This window comes from Betta splendens, chromosome 15 (genome assembly GCF_900634795.4).
Source record: "Betta splendens chromosome 15, fBetSpl5.4, whole genome shotgun sequence".
Taxonomy (NCBI): Eukaryota; Metazoa; Chordata; class Actinopteri; order Anabantiformes; family Osphronemidae; genus Betta; species Betta splendens.
This window is the reverse complement of record NC_040895.2, coordinates 7,130,394-7,145,732: the sequence shown is the minus strand read 5'-3', so window position 1 is coordinate 7,145,732 and position 15,339 is coordinate 7,130,394. Positions and strand designations below refer to the sequence as shown.

General features: G+C 50.3%; 1 protein-coding gene across 7 annotated transcripts in view; it reads left to right on the top strand.

The window, feature by feature from the left end:
- Positions 1-729: 729 nt before the first annotated feature.
- fgfr2 (fibroblast growth factor receptor 2) overlaps positions 730-15,339 on the top strand; it is a 30,456-nt gene continuing 15,846 nt past the window's right edge. For 2 of the 7 annotated variants that reach the window (XM_041073973.2, XM_055502427.1), the window contains exons 1-6: positions 730-1,323; positions 3,110-3,365; positions 8,565-8,822; positions 9,121-9,195; positions 12,641-12,810; positions 13,878-14,001. In XM_041073973.2, the coding sequence (XP_040929907.1) occupies positions 3,185-3,365; positions 8,565-8,822; positions 9,121-9,195; positions 12,641-12,810; positions 13,878-14,001 (808 nt within the window). In that variant the 5' untranslated portion in view covers positions 730-1,323; positions 3,110-3,184. The remainder of the gene's footprint in view (positions 1,324-3,109; positions 3,366-8,564; positions 8,823-9,120; positions 9,196-12,640; positions 12,811-13,877; positions 14,002-15,339) is intronic. The other 5 variants (XM_029175069.3, XM_055502426.1, XM_029175073.3 and 2 more) reach the window with 3 other exon arrangements.

Genomic DNA, 15,339 nt, shown 5'->3' with positions numbered 1-15,339 from the left:
GAACTTAATTCGGAGGCAACCTGTCAATGACGTCACGGCGGAAGGCGGAGCTTATAATGACCAACATCAGCGTTGGTTTACAGGCTGATGACAGACGTCTCGGACACGTCGGTGACACGTCAGACGCTAATTATTCTCTTTTTTTAATGTCATTATGAGGAAACGGGCCCCTGGTGACGAAACAGTAAAAGGCCCCTCATTCATCCTGAAGCACTCTACAACCAGCGCATCCACACAAACGTGGCGGCCACGTTCTTTACAGGCGTTTTGTGCTTTTGTTTCTTTTTAGCTGTTTGTCTTCCGGTTGGTCAAAACCATTAAAAACTAATACTTTGCTGGATAAAAATAGTAAATTCCAAGCTGGTATGAAGTCATTTTGACTGATACTGCTCGTTCACTGAATCGCCTGATAAAACGGCCTGTTTTGAATAAACCTTTGGAAGGCGTCTAAATGCTCCACGGTCACGTGAGGAAGCTGCTTTGCGCGTTCCCGCGCGTGTCGCGCCGTGGCCGCTGGGGGGCGCAGTCACCGCGGCCTCGCAGCTCCGCTCCGAGCTCTGAAGCAGGTCTGCGCGAGAGGAGCGCAGCACGGCCAGGCAGTCGGCGCTGCAGTGGCGGAGGAGGGCACTGCGGCCAGGAAGCGGCTCGAATTACATCGAGGGGGCGCATCGAAGCGGGGAGGGGGAGGAGGGGTGACACCCACTGGAGTGAAGGAGGAGGGCAGTGTGTGGAGACGTGAGGACGAGAAAAAAAACCTAGTAAAACCTGACAAAGCGTCTGAGAAGCAGAGCGAGGGCTGTCCGCGGCAGGAAGGCGAGAAAGACGCACTTTTTTTGCGGCGAAACGCACGCTGATGGATCTTATGACATTTTGCGCCGGACAACTGTCTCGCCGCGCGTCTTAAACGCAGCTCGTAGGCGCAAAGTTTGCGTGTAGTTTGACAAGTGCGCTTCTCGGGGAACGCGGGGCATGTTCTGCGCCCTGGAAGAAACTTGGTGACGGGGAGGAAAGTTTCTGGGAGACAGCGGTCTGGGTTTTGGAGCTGTTATCGAGGGATAACGCGTCTGCGGCGGGATTGGCTCGGCTGGCGGTGGACTACGATGCCAGTGGTGTTTGGAATATAACCTCAGATCTGATTTGATGCCGGCTGATGGTGGAATAGTAAACTGAAAAGCAGGCAGCGCCTTGCAGATCCTTCTCTTGCTTTTTTTTTTGGTGCATTGTGGAGTTGGAGACATTCCTCCCTCTGGATTCAGCTCATGCTCTCTCCTCCCTTATCTGTGCATGCCAAAACAGAGATCTCCACGATTTGAATCCTCCCTGGTAAGTGTTTTCTGTTAAAAAACGGCTGGAAAACGTCCATAGTAACTTATCTCTCAAGATTTGAGTTGTCAGACTGAACAGGCGACGTGATTCTTGTTTCAATGTGTTTTTCCACACAGTTGCATGACAACAATTTAAAACATGTGGTTAAATATAAAGCGTCTGGAAATACGCGTTATTTCACATTTGTATTAAACTTACTTTTTATTCACTTATTCCCTCATAACTTAAAAGCGTAAAAGTCATTTCCATCCTAGTTTATTTAAGAAGACAGGGGACCTAGCACCTTGCCTCATCACTTTAGGCCCTATTAACAAGTGTCCTGGTTATTTATTACTTTGCTTAATTTTCTACATTGCCTTTATGGTGCCAATTATCCCGTGACCGCAGTTGTTTTTTCACTCCTTGGTGCCGGAGCCCTAAATCACTGAGCTGCTCCAAATGAGACCCTATTGTGGAAAAGCCAAGCGATTTGAATGTCAATAGGATTCAGTCAGTGCCAAGAAAATTCATTCAGAGCCCGAGTTTGGATAAAAGACGTGATCATGTGTGGAGCAAATTCCCTTAAAGTTATGTGTAATAAAAAACACGTTTGATTACATTTTCTTTATTCAATTTTAACTTTTTTTTAAATAAAAAATGCAGCCTAATTCATATTTTATTATCTAAGCCCAACAAGTTTATTTTAAGTAAAAAATAAAGTTTGACAGCATTGACTCCAGTCGAGAATTTATGCACAGTCTGGTTCAAAATAAATAATATTATGATACATACATAATATATAGACACGCACCTTAATTGCATCACATATTTCTGTATTAAATACATCCAAGGCGCACCCAGACGTCGCGTCCGCAGCCGCTGTCCGTACGCGGGTCTGTGGAAGCCTCGGTGGGGGTGTAAGGAGCAGTGTTTGCGTGTTTGCGCAAACTCGCTCCCTAAAAGTCACGTTACATGCGTCTTTGCGGGGAAGACCGATCGATACCTCCAGCTGGAGCAGAGGGAGCGCAGGGGAGCGTGACTTCTCCAAACCTCCCGAGACGCTTTAGCAGGTTTCAGCAGCACATGTGTGGCTAAACAGATTTGTGTGTTGACGAGTCCGTCCCAGTGTTTAAACACTGCATTCCAATTAAAGGCCTCCTGCCTTCATAATCGAGTCCACGCGAAATGTGATCTCTCAAGGAGTACAATTAACGCTTCGGCGGCGGCGCAAGCGACACGTTTGGCGCATCTGTCGCGCACGGGACTGAGATCAAGGCAAATCCACGCGTCTGTCCTGTGCCAGAAACATCTTCAGAACGCGTTGTAGGTCATCGGCTGAGGTCGGACTTTCTTATTAACTCGCAATCAACAGCCCGTAGCAGGAGATAATGCTGGAGACAAGGCGCTTTCCACCTCAGGCTTGTGAGGTTACACAGTGTACGCCTCGATCTGCATCTGCGTTTGGCTGCTTAAACTGCGCACGTCTATAGAGAAAAACCTCTTAATTGATGCCAAACGCACTTTGCGCGTGTAAGTATAGATCAGAAGTTCAGGTACAGTGGGCGGTCGTGCGCTGGCTGCTGGTGCGTCACGGCCTTGGAATGCCTGTGGCACGGCTTGTTGGACAGCATTTTGAAACACTGCGTCTCTGTCTTTTTATCTGGCTTCATTTTATGTCCCAGTGTGTTCAAAGAAAACACGTCACGGGACATGAACTACCTCACAATCATGTTTCTCTTCTCCCCCTTTCACTGTCAACCCCCCCCCCCCCCCTCCCCTTCTCTCTCACTCTTTCACTCCTCAGCCCAGGTGATTGGGTGAATTCTAAGGAGTGACAGGCTGACCCGGCAGCAGTTGATGGTTGGCCGGTCCCCCTCAGATGGGATCAGTGTCCAGGGGGAGGTGGAGAAGGGGGGCATGGGGAGCGTGGGCCCCCACTAGTGGGATGGGCTCGTGGGCCTGGCTGCTGGCTGCTGTCCTGCTGTCTCTGCTGACGGTCGGCGTGGCCAGGCCGCCCATCACTGCTACCAAGGAGGAGGAGGCCACCCTCGAACCCGAAGGTAAGCAACGGAGCCCCGCTGGATTATTGTCGGTACCCAATTTAACAGGAATCGTTGAAAATCCACAAAGGGCCTCCAGCCAGAGGAGGTCTATCTCTGTAGATTAGTAATAAAGTAACATTGCTGTTTACACTGGTACTTGTGCTTTCACAGGTTAGTTTAAAAAAACTGAAAATTTAAAGCTTTCATTTATTCAGATTTGCCAAAGGGATGAAAGGTTTATGCTAGATTTAGTGAGATTAAAATAAATAAACACAAAGCAAATGTCCAACTGTTGCATGGAAACGTCTCGGTTTCCATAGCATTTATTGTGCGATTCATACTTTTGTTTACTCTCTGCTCCTGGAGACAGTGTTTGTGCTGGCATCGCTCTGATGAGCCACGCACCTCAAAAGTAGAACAAAGAGCGAGAGGAAGACTTTGGCTCCGTTTCCATGAATCTAACACTTTCTGTTCTGTCCTCTGAAGTGTGTGAATCTAAATGTTTTAAATCCCTCTTTTATTTTTCTAACTTAAAAAACCAAACATTGCAGAAATTCTTAGGTGAAATGTGTTGGCTGTGTGCGCGGCTTTATGTGCGTCTGGGCGGAGGCGAGCTAATTATTAGAGTTGTTTGAAGGATGGTGACTTACATTCCAAGGCCCTTTGTACTGAGGCCTTAATCAGCATGCTAATTCTAAGTTCGACTGACAACAGAGCGTCGCTTTTTCAGACCCCCCCCCCCATACATGGCTATCTCTTAGCCATGTATTGGCATTCGCCTTAATTACTGCCGAGCCGGTGGTTTCGGAGCGGCACGCAGCCCCGCTACATGACCACAGAGGGAGCTTCTGATAGTCACACAAGCCATCGGGAAAGTTCTGAGCGGATTTGTGCACATTTGACTTCTCCTTTAGTTGGAGAGATTACATAGTAAAGAGTAATGGTGAAGTCATGTGACTGGGGATTAAGTGGCTGGACCCGGGGGGTCACATGATGAGGGATCAACAGGTCAGAGACAGGTTGGCCTGCTCCTCTGATCCTGAGTCAGTTTCTCTGCTGCACAGAGAAGACTTCATGTTTAAATAACCAGACACATTAGGGGAGAAGTCCCCCCCCCCGTGTGTGGGAGCGGTAATTACTTCAGATTCATCAGATTGGGTATCAGCTGTTGTCTCTGTGGAGTCCACGCCTGCACCTTTGGTGGCCCCGGTAGTTTGTTTACCTGCGGCGGCTGTAACAGTAGAAGCCGAGCGAGTGCACTGGTTCAGGTCTGCACAACAGGCCTATTGTTGTCGCTCCAGCCACCTCAGTATCTGCGGGAGTGTTTACGCTGTCCAAGCGCTCTCTGTTTGCACAGCGATTAAAATACTCCGACTGAGCTGAATGGAGGTTGAAAGCACAAAGGTGTGTGTGTGTGTGAGTGCGTCTGTTACAGTCTCCTCTCTGCGTGTAACGGGGAATGAATTTGGCGCCGGGTGCAGCGGAACGCGCTCTGAATGCGAGCACAGCTGACGGGAGTCGGCTCATGGTTTGGCCGGGGGTTCCTGCGATCCCTGCCAGAACCTGCTCTTCAAAACAATGCTCCCATCAGCGCGGAGGCAGAGACTTATAGCTGAGTGGTTCAGTAAGTAGCGGCTCATAGCGTGTTTCTGGGCACATCCGTCGGCCCAGACGGGCGGTAGGTGCGTGTTCCTCTGTAGCAAGCTGTATAAACCTGGATTGCTATCTGCACAGTTGGAAAAGTATAAATGTGTCAGCCGGCTGGTTAATGACACAGAGTGTGTGTCTGCGCAAACTGTGGTGATGGCAGTGGAACTGAACTGAGAGAGGGAACACTGGGCTGAATATACGGCCTTCACACAATGACTTTTATTAGCCTGCAGTAGGCTGATGTTGAACTTGTGTGTGTGTGTGTGTGTGTGTGTGTGTGTGTGTGTGTGTGTGTGTGTGTGTGTGTGTGTGTGTGTGTGTGTGTGTGTGTGTGTGTGTGTGTGTGTGTGTGTGTGTGTCCAATGTGTGCCTCGGGTCTCAGTGGACTGTCAGCGTGAGACCGGAGAGGATTGAAGACATGAACGAGGAACGAGCAGAGCAAGCAAAAACATTGCAATAAATGATGCATTAGGATTTGGCAGATGAATTAATAATGAATATGTTCCTCATTTGCACCTCGGTGTCTACATTAAGCGGATTTAGCATAATGTTTGCAAATGAAATCCCTGTAAGACGTTGCAGGTTACAATGAATGTGAGCACCAGCTCCTGCCAGGGTGCTCAAGGGGTCGGCTGGGGTTCAGGGAATTCCTCGATAGGAGTTAAAGCGTCGGGTTAACTGGAGAGGCTGTTGCCATGGGTGCCGGCGGAGGCCAGTTTCTGGAGCTGCCCCCTTTGTCAAAATAAAAGCACTAAGAGGGGATTTGAATGTCAAAAGACGTCAGGAAAGAAGGGGAGACAAAAAAGGGGGAGAGAAGTCCTGGGATTTAAATTTGCGAGGGTGCAGAAGAGAGGAGGGGAGATAATGTGAGAGTCTGTGCATGCCTGCTGGTCTGTGTGCATGCTGAGTGGGAGCCGCCACAATTATCCCATCGTGCAGAAAGCCACGAGACGAGACGGCAGACGGCGAAAAAACATGAGCTCGTCTGTGTGAGAAAAACCCGCCGTCTCGCCAAAAATCACTGCAGGGCTTTCGCCGCTTTGACAGACAGACAGATGTGACGAGTGAAGAGGACACTGTCGCTTGTTTTGTGATTTGCCGCAGAAAATGATGCTTGCCGGGCAGGACGGCGACAACGAGGAGAAAGAGCGGGACGCCGGAATCTATCGCGCCTGATAGACACTTATAAATAGCTGTCAAAGAAGAAGAGAAATGCCTGTTTTGAAATGGAGATGTGCTTCAGGAGAAGAGGGACAAAATAATAGTGATGATGGAGGGAGGAATGAGGTGAACGTGCTTTGATGGAAATGGAGTGTGTGTGTGTGTGTGTGGGGGGGGGGGGGGGGGGGGGGGGGGGTGGGGTAGAGAGCCTCCCTCCCCCTCCTGTGGTGCAGAGGGGGATGAAACTTTGCAGAGATGAAAAATCTGCAGTGAGGTGTTTTCGCTGCACCCACGGGCCAAGTACCAGCCCTGTCTATGCTCACATATGGTCGTCCCTGCGTGTGTGTGTGTGTGTGTGTGTGTAGCTTGCGTGAACAGTTGGGTCACGCCGGAGGTGTCAACAGGTTCTGGAAGGGTCAGGCTCAGGTCGGCGGGGTCAGCGGGGAAGTGTGGGAACTGGGAGGCGGAGAGAGAGGCGGAAACGGAGGTGAAGACGCAGCGGGGAGGAGGGGGTGATGGAGTGGGACAGATGGACGGAGCAGAGATAAGAAAATGATGAAGGCAGAACTAACACATGCATGCTCTCTTTATTCAGACGCGCCATTTGGAGAGATTCCTCCTCCTCCTGTGCTCTCTTCCCTTCATCCCCCCCCCTTCCCACCTCCCCCTTAGTGTACGAGCATTGACTTCCCACCAAGCTCCTTCCCGTCCGTGTGCTGTGTGAGTTCCAGGTGTTTGGCTGCTGCGTCAGACTCCTCGACAGATGCCCCCATCGCCTCGTGTTCCGGTGGTTGCAGCATCTAAACCCTCTAATGCTAAATAATAAAGGAGCAGAGGCCTCCGGTGTGGAAAAGTGCGTAGCAGGGACAGGTCCCATCAATCAACGCGGAGGCTCCGCCTCTTATCAGACCACACACTCAGGGAGTAAAGGGTTAATTATTGTCAGAGAATGAAAGAGAAATGGAGAGAATATAAACGACAATACAGGAACTGTACCTGTGTGTCTGCTTGTCCGGGGGGAACATTTAGAGGGTTGCACACATGTGGGCCTGTGGGGGAATAACTTTCTCCTCTGAGGTTTGAGTGTGTGTGTGTGTGTGTGTTTTGTATATTCGCAACACATGCAGGCTCACAGCGGCTGCGGGGTGTTGCTGCAGTAAAGGTACAGTCACGGCCCCTGTAATTACACCCATCAGCCTCCGTTCATCCGCTGCCTTGGAGTTTCCATGTGCCGTTCAGCCGCCGCTGTTCCTCCCGTTTGCCTCTCGCTTCAGTGTTGAGTCCTGTCCGTTTGCCAGCGGCGAATGAGCGCGCTCGTGCGTAAAATGCGCGCGAAGGTCTGCCTTCGAGAGCCTGCAGGCGAGTGGGGTGGGCCGCGGTGGGTGTGAGGCGTGTGTTTCAGGTCAGGTTTTCCCTCTGTAGCTCCGTCCCGCCTCAGAACCCCCTGGAACACGCTCACCTTGGCCTCTCGGTGCACCTGAACCAGTCCGAGGACTTGGCGTGCACGTGTGCACTCGCGGGCGGACTTGGATCTCCTCCCGGCAGTCGAAGGTCTCGCGTTTGGAGCTTGTGGAGTTCCTCGGCCTCTGCTTTGGCCATCAGACGTTGCTGTGCGGGGCCCGCAGATCCGCGTGGCCCTGTTACGAAACAGGCCGTGGAAAACAGAAGAGTCAGGCCGCAGCCAGGGCCAGATTTCTGAAGCCAAAGTCAGAGAAAAGCCAAAAAAAGAGAGCTGCCTCCCCCTCCCCCCTCCCCCGTCTCTCTTCTCTTACCCTGACAACTGCTTCCGCACTGGACCTTTCTGGCTGCTTTCCTTTCTGACGGGCGGACGGGATGGAGCTTTAGAGCCTTTCATTCAGGCTGGAGAGGTCTGTCTGCACTGCTTCTACTCACCCACACACACTTTGCTGTTTTGGCGTCTCTGCTGAAGTTGAGGGGCTGGATTGGGGATGGGGGGGCTTGGTGGTGCTGGTGATGTTCAACTGTTCAACCCTCCCTTGCTCACAGACCATAGTTGTGTTTCCTCCACATGCTGCTCTGGCCATAACTGCATGCTCTGACTCTATAAGCACCAATCACTCTGCACACTTGGTACCACGACAGATGTATTTCCTAATGGCTCCGTTTTAAAAGGCAGATGGGGGGGGGGGGGTTGTGGTAACGACACGTTGGTGTGACAGCTTTAAAAAAAGGCCGGCCTCTTTTCTGTATTGCTGCTCCTGCATAATTTAATTTAAGTGCATCCATTGGGGGTCATATGGTGTTTTTGTTTCTTACACTATGGCTTGTTTCTTCCTCTCCCTCCTTCTTGTGCACCCTCTTCCTCCTCCAATCCGTCCTTTCCTCCCCTTTTTCATCCCCTCTTCATCCTTTTACCCCTGTCCTCCATCCCCATTCGCTCTGCAGAGGCGTCCAACAAATACCAAATTTCTAAGCCCACGGTGTGCTCAGTGCACCCGGGGGAGGTGCTGAAGCTGAGCTGCCCTCTGCCGGCGACGGGGACCATCACCTGGACCAAAGACGGCAGCTCTCTGGGCACCAACAACCGTACGCTGATAGAGCAGGAGGTGCTGCAGATCCGTGATGCCACGCCCAAGGATTCGGGCCTGTACGCCTGCACCAGCGTGGGCAAAGACACGGTCTGCTTCATAGTGAATGTCACAGGTGAGTCAGGAGTCAGGCAGGGGAGGATGAAGGTCAGGTCAGGATTTGGAGGTTGGGGCTGTAGGGTTGGTTTGGTTGTGTTCGGGACGTGGCCATTACGTTTATAGAGTCAGGGACGGACTTTCTGAGTGACTCTTTAGTGAGTGTGTGTGTGTGTGTCCACTGGCCCCTTTCCTACGTTTCCTTTAAAGTTATTGTGCACGTTTCGAAGGATGTGGCGGCGCGAACCCTACTTCACAGCGTGTGTGTGTGCGTGCGTGTGTGAAAGGGCAGCAGTAACCGTGGTTACTCTGTGCAGATGCCATCTCGTCGGGGGATGACGAGGACGATACAGAGCGCTCGGAGGATACTGGGGCGGACGGAAAGCAGTTAAGTGAGTATGAGGGGGATGAAACGAGGGATGGCTGAGTTGTGATGCGCTACACATCCTGTCCACGTGGAGAAACGCACATGGAGCTTAGCGTGGGTCCCTGTGAGCACCTCACATCACCCACCATCATTGCTAAATGACCATTAATCAAAGACATGTGTGAACAAGCACTCGCATTGCTATCACAATGCGCAGGTTATATAGGTTTTTAGGCTGTGACGACATCAGCTTTCATACACACCGAATATTTAATATGTGATTCTTAAAGATATCTAATGAAGTCATTTCAATGGTCTCACATCTCTCAGTCCTGTCACAAAGCCCTCAACCCAAAGGTGAACTAATCTACTTGGCTTTGTCACTCTGTTGTCATTAGCATAGCTCAGACTTTGTGATGATAAAGAGGTCACACAAGACCGTTGATCATATCATTAAACCCCCTGTCAGCTCTGACCTACACCCTCATTTCTCCTACACCTTAGTGGTCCTGCGTCTATACTGTGTGTGTGTGTGTGTGTGTGTGTGTGTGTGTGTGTGTGTGTGTGTGTGTGTGTGTGTGTGTGTGTGTGTGTGTCTCCCAGGCTAGGTGCTGCAGGGAATGCAGAGATTCCTGACATTCCTCTAGCTAGTATCTAGCAGGTAGTCAGGCTTCGTGGAGCCAGCCAGCCAGTCGAGTCAGCTGGGCTCATCCATTATGAAAGATGCCCATCTGGACCCAGTTACCCACCTGAAGGGCCTGTATGTTGTGTGTATGAGAGGGAGAAAGTTGTGTGTACGCGTATCTGGGGTAGTACTGCGCTTATGTAGCCACATGCAGACACGCACACATGCGTTCACAGAACAGTGGGGGCCGAGGCAGCGACGAGGGCTTCCACATCTTGTTAAAACCCTCCACACTCATTTCGTCTTGCCACGGGCCCTCCCCCTGCTCCGCTCTCGGGCCGACTGTAATTGCCTGAAAAACATTAAATATGAGGGAGAGAAAAAACCTCAGCAAGAGGAAAAAAGCGGGGGAGAGGGACCCGCTCCAGCCATTCTGGTGGTAATAAGCTGTTTGAAAACAAAGAGAAAGCTGTTCTGGCAGTACTGCCGCATTTTGTCGCTGTGTGTGTGTGTGCATTTCAGAAAATTCTTAACCGAGATTATTATTAAAAGAGAGGAGGATGACGACGAGGAGGGGAATATGCAGGAATAGGGGGAGGGCGGGTTGGACCGGCACCAGCACTTCTCTAAGCGTGGCGAGGAGCCTTGGCCTCCGGCCGAGGACTGTGGGGGTGGGACGGAGGGAGCGAGAGCAGCTTTGTGCTCGGGACTGTTTCTTTCTGGAGCAGTAGGAACAGGGTTGGCTGCAAAATGGAACATTTATGGTAACTTTGTATAGAAGATTTGAACATTTGGAGTCCATCAGCAGCAGCCTTTTGAAGAAGACCCTCTACTGGGGCTTTTGTTTGGGGGATGGGGGGTGGGGCGTCTGGACGGGGAGGTTGGGGGGGTGGTGTCACATGTCATATTAAAGTCAGAGAGCCACGTGGAGCACGGCTTTCTTCTCTCAGCCGCGTTTCCATCATCAGACGTGTCAGGACATTTATGGGCGCGCGGACCCGTCTGCATCAGCACAACTGCAGTTACAGCTCAGAGACAGCAGCTTTACTGAAACCACAGCTGTTAGATCATACAGATGTCCTGGTAACAATGAAAAAGCTATTTCAGTATTTATTTTTGTACATATAGAATATACTGAAGTTGTAAGTAATTATAAACTGAGACTGAACTTATCACTTCTCACAAAATCCTTTTAGAATAATGTCATCATATTGAGAAATATGTAATATTTCAAAAACCTCCTAAAACATATTTGCTTAGTCCGACCACTGAGAAACAGGGTAAATAAACTATTTCACAACATCATCACAACATTGTTACTCGTCAATATTTGTTGTTATGTGGTCTCTCATACACTGATCACTGATTAGTTTCTCCAAATAAGATCATTGAGATCATTGTAGTCACAGTTCACTGCAGGTAATGATGTTTTAAGCTGCTTCAAGACACTGATGGATTTAACTCTCAGGAGGCAAAAAAAACTTGACTCGCAGCACAGGAGTTAGATAACCTCCGCTCACTTCAGGTCATCTCAGGATAAACAGGCGTGAGTGGGGATCCGGATGCACTCTGGGGGCGGTGGGAGTTCCAGTGAAAGTCTGGCATCCTGAGGGTCGCCTCGTTTGAAGTGCTGCCCTCTCGGATGGAGAGCATGGGAAACGGCAGCGCTCACCTTTCATGTTCTCCGCCTCATCCTCTGACCCGGCTGCCAGTTCGAGGTCAGACGTCGTTCTGGAGGCAGAGGCGCGGCGGATCGGCCTCTCCACCTCATCTGTCTCTGCCTGAAGTGACGGCGCGATGACAGGGGGGGGGTGAGCGGAGGGGTGAGAAAGGAGGAAGAGAAGTGCAGATAGCAAGAGCGAGGAGGAAGACCAAAAAGTGCACGAATAATTAGAGTTGGAGCACTTGCCATATTTATCCGTTCAGGAAGGAAGGGTCCTTTTACTCACTTTACTTTCTAGTTTGCTCTACTTGGCAGGAAAACTAATGGGAGGTTCCGATTGGATTATGCAGATTGGAGAAAGGACTCAACATAATGTTTGACAGTGTCACTAAAATCAGTAGTGGTCTGTGTTAATAAATCTGGATGGTCCCTCTGTTGCCTGTACTCTTGCTATACGGAGAGTAAGTGGTGGTGTGGAGCGTTTGTTGTTTGACTTGGAGTCTTGACTCCCCTCTGAGCCCCATCTGCTTAGGCAATCACCCTCCCAGGTGCAGGGAGAGAGGACGGGAGGGGTCATCGGGAGAAAAATCCAGCTGACTGGGAAAAAGCAATGGACAAAACACAAGGAAGGTGACAGATTTCAGTGGGAGGAGCGCTCGCAGTTTGGCCTCGATACGATCTGGACAGAACTTGGAGATCTGCGGTTACGCTCAACATTTATTATCTCCCCTGATGGCACATAATGGTTTTTGGTAAAGGAAGATAAGCATTCCTCGCGCCGCCGTCCATATCTAGCTGAGCGATGGGCAGATAAACAGGGCAACTATGGTAATTGGAGGAAGTCGAGAGCGAGTAAGAAAGTTGTGGAAAGTGGAATGAAATGAAATTGAATGTGATGGTCTAGTTACCCTCTTGGCAACACCCAGTCACATTCCCATCCTGCTTTCTTCTCTTCTGCAACACCCCACCGGGTCTACAAGGGAAGGCTGCGTTTTTATTTAACTATTTGTGTGTGGCATGTTGCCAAGAGGAGGGGTGAGGGCGGGGGGTCTCCCGGAGTGTTAGGAATGGTTCAGGTTTGGCTCCTCTGCTGTCACGCTTCCAGGCGCATCTGCCTGATCCGAGTGTTAACGCCGGGGACACGACTGGGAAGCCTCACCGCCGCCGCTTCTCTGCTTGCAGGCCCTCCGTACTGGACCTCATCGGCCAAGATGGAGAAGAAGCTGCACGCGGTGCCGGCTGCCAACACGGTCAAGTTCCGCTGCGCCGCAGGGGGCAACCCCGAGCCCACGCTACGCTGGCTGAAAAACAGCAGGCCGTTCCGCCAGGAGGACCGCATGGGAGGGTACAAGGTAGGACAAACAGCAATGAATCCACTTTTTATTACCACTGTCAACTCTGCTTGCTTGCGTTTTACTGCGTTTACTCGAGGAGCGTCGGGCCTCCTTCCCTGTCTCTCCGGTTGTCCTTTCACCCCTTTTCCACCCTTCCTTGGAGCAACGGGAGCAGAGCGGACAGAGGGAACGGGGGCAGGGTTTCTGGTGTGAAATTGGAATTGCTCATCCGTGCGCCTCCTCTCGCCAGGATACTTTGCAGAGCCTCTTGCTGTGACTCAAAATGGTTCCTCGCCCCCAACAATTAGAAACCCAAGACGAGGACTTAAGGGTTAAATGCCCCCAAACAGTAACGTATAGAGAAAGTAGGTAGCGTCGGGGCTGGGATGACTTGAGAATGCTGAGGTAACTCAATCAGGGAGAACAGGTCCCACTGGCTTCAGCTGGAGTGATAGTCGTTGAGAAAGTATAGTAATAGTCATAGTACATTTACATGACTGTTTGTCTAATCCACAGCTGTACATACCTGTTTCAACACTTACAATAGTGAAATGACATGAATGCACGAAGGCATCCAGAGATGCTGGAGGGCGTGGGGCTCCCGGGTTAATGACCGAAGCTTTATGAGGAGTCGGAGTCTTCCTGCCAAGTGAGTTTGGGAGCAGCTTGTGTGGATGGAGCTGCTAGCGTCGCTTCCTTTCGGCCCCTTCAGCAGACTCGCACACACAAGCTGCCAGACGCCAGCTTGCTCCTCGCTCTTTGTCAACAAATGTTGAACAAAAGCTGTACCTGAGCCCAGCCCTGTGGCATAATCTCTTCATTGTGTGAAATGTAGGCCTGTACAAGCAGTAGCTGCAGCCTGTGGACGGAAACACTATTGTTCACTCACACCTGTGGATTCCACAGAAGCCAAATTGTTGTCACAAATTATGAATAACTATGTTTGAAACTGCACCCAGATGGGTGAGGTCTACTACACAAGAACCAGATGATCACAAGGAAGTACTTAGTTACTTAGGTAGTTGGTCAGTCAGGTCTCTTATGTTTAGCACTGCTTTCTAAAGTCCCCTGTCTCTTGTGTCCAGGTACGGAGCCAGCACTGGACCCTCATCATGGAAAGCGTGGTGCCGTCGGACAAGGGCAACTACACCTGCCTGGTGGAGAACGAGTTTGGGTCCATTAACCACACCTACACCTTGGACGTAGTAGGTTAGTAGCATGCACTCAGTCTGCGCCTGGGAGAGCAATAAAGGAGGAGCGGAGGGTCGGGGAGGGGTCCTCACGGCCCAGGTGCACTGTGGACGCAGGTGCAGGTCAAGGCCTGCTGCCAAGCTAGACGCTGGTGTCCATCATGAATATTAGTACCTATGCTACATAGTCAGAGGTTCATATATAGGACACTGAATTTGAGATGGTTAAGTTTTGGTTCCTTTACTTCCAGCAGGTTCCGTTTCAGTTTAAAGCATCATTTTAACCTAATTACGAAAAGTATTTTTCACCAGAACAACAGAACTTTTATTTGAAGTTGGTGGAAAACAATACGACCTCGTCTCATGAAAGAGCCAAGCTTGTGGTGGTGTTGCACACTCTCCCTTGTGCAATACCACGAGGGGTAAGTGGAAAAACGTGTCCGTGTGTGCAGGATTTGTTTTGTTTGACCTTCCAGGGTCAGCTCACGTATGTTGGCGACTTCAACTGGATGCAGATGATTATTTGGCGTCACTATCTCGGGACGCGGCATGCTGGCCTCGGCGCTCAGCGAGTTCAGACCCAACTCAGCGAACCGTCACCTTAACCTTTGGAACGCAGAAAGCAAAGAGGGTTTTTTTTCCTGCTCCGTTTGCGGAATCAATAAGTGTTGGGAACAACAGGAGAGCGGAATAAAGATAGTAGATCAGTTGTCTGAGAGCATACAATAACTTTGCCCTTAATTCGATTTGGACCCGTTCTCCTTTGGCTTCACTGGAACCTTTCAGCGCCTTTCAAAGTTTATGCCACAGTTATTCTTGTGAAGGCTGGTCAATAATCCACTGATAGTCCAGGAATGCAGCTGCAGCCAGACACTGGTCACTCCAGACCCGCATCACTCCCCCGCTGTCACCATTGTTCGAAGCAGACCTGCTGTAATCACACACTTGTGTTTTGATTATATCCATGGTAACAAGGAATATTATTCACATTGCATCAGATGGAGATTGATTACCTGATGGTTTTTGAACAATGCGCCTATAGGCACATAAACATACAAAGGACATAGTCGCTCCCCGTTTCAGGCCCCCTGCTCTCCCAGAGTTAGCTCAAGCTCTCCTTCAGTCTGCATATTTTTGTTTTTGTTCTATTTTATTATGGAGCAGTGAACCCCCTCCATGTCCGCTGTACAACTCCTGCCCCCTGCAACCTCCTGCTTCGTTTTGCACTTTTATACTGTTTATAGGACAGAGGAAACACAGAAAACGAAGCTGTTTCTTTCCCCTAAATGACCTGTGAGGCCAGCCGTTAAAACCAAGAGAGCCCAATGCTTTCTGGTCCAAACTGGCCTCGGGAGAA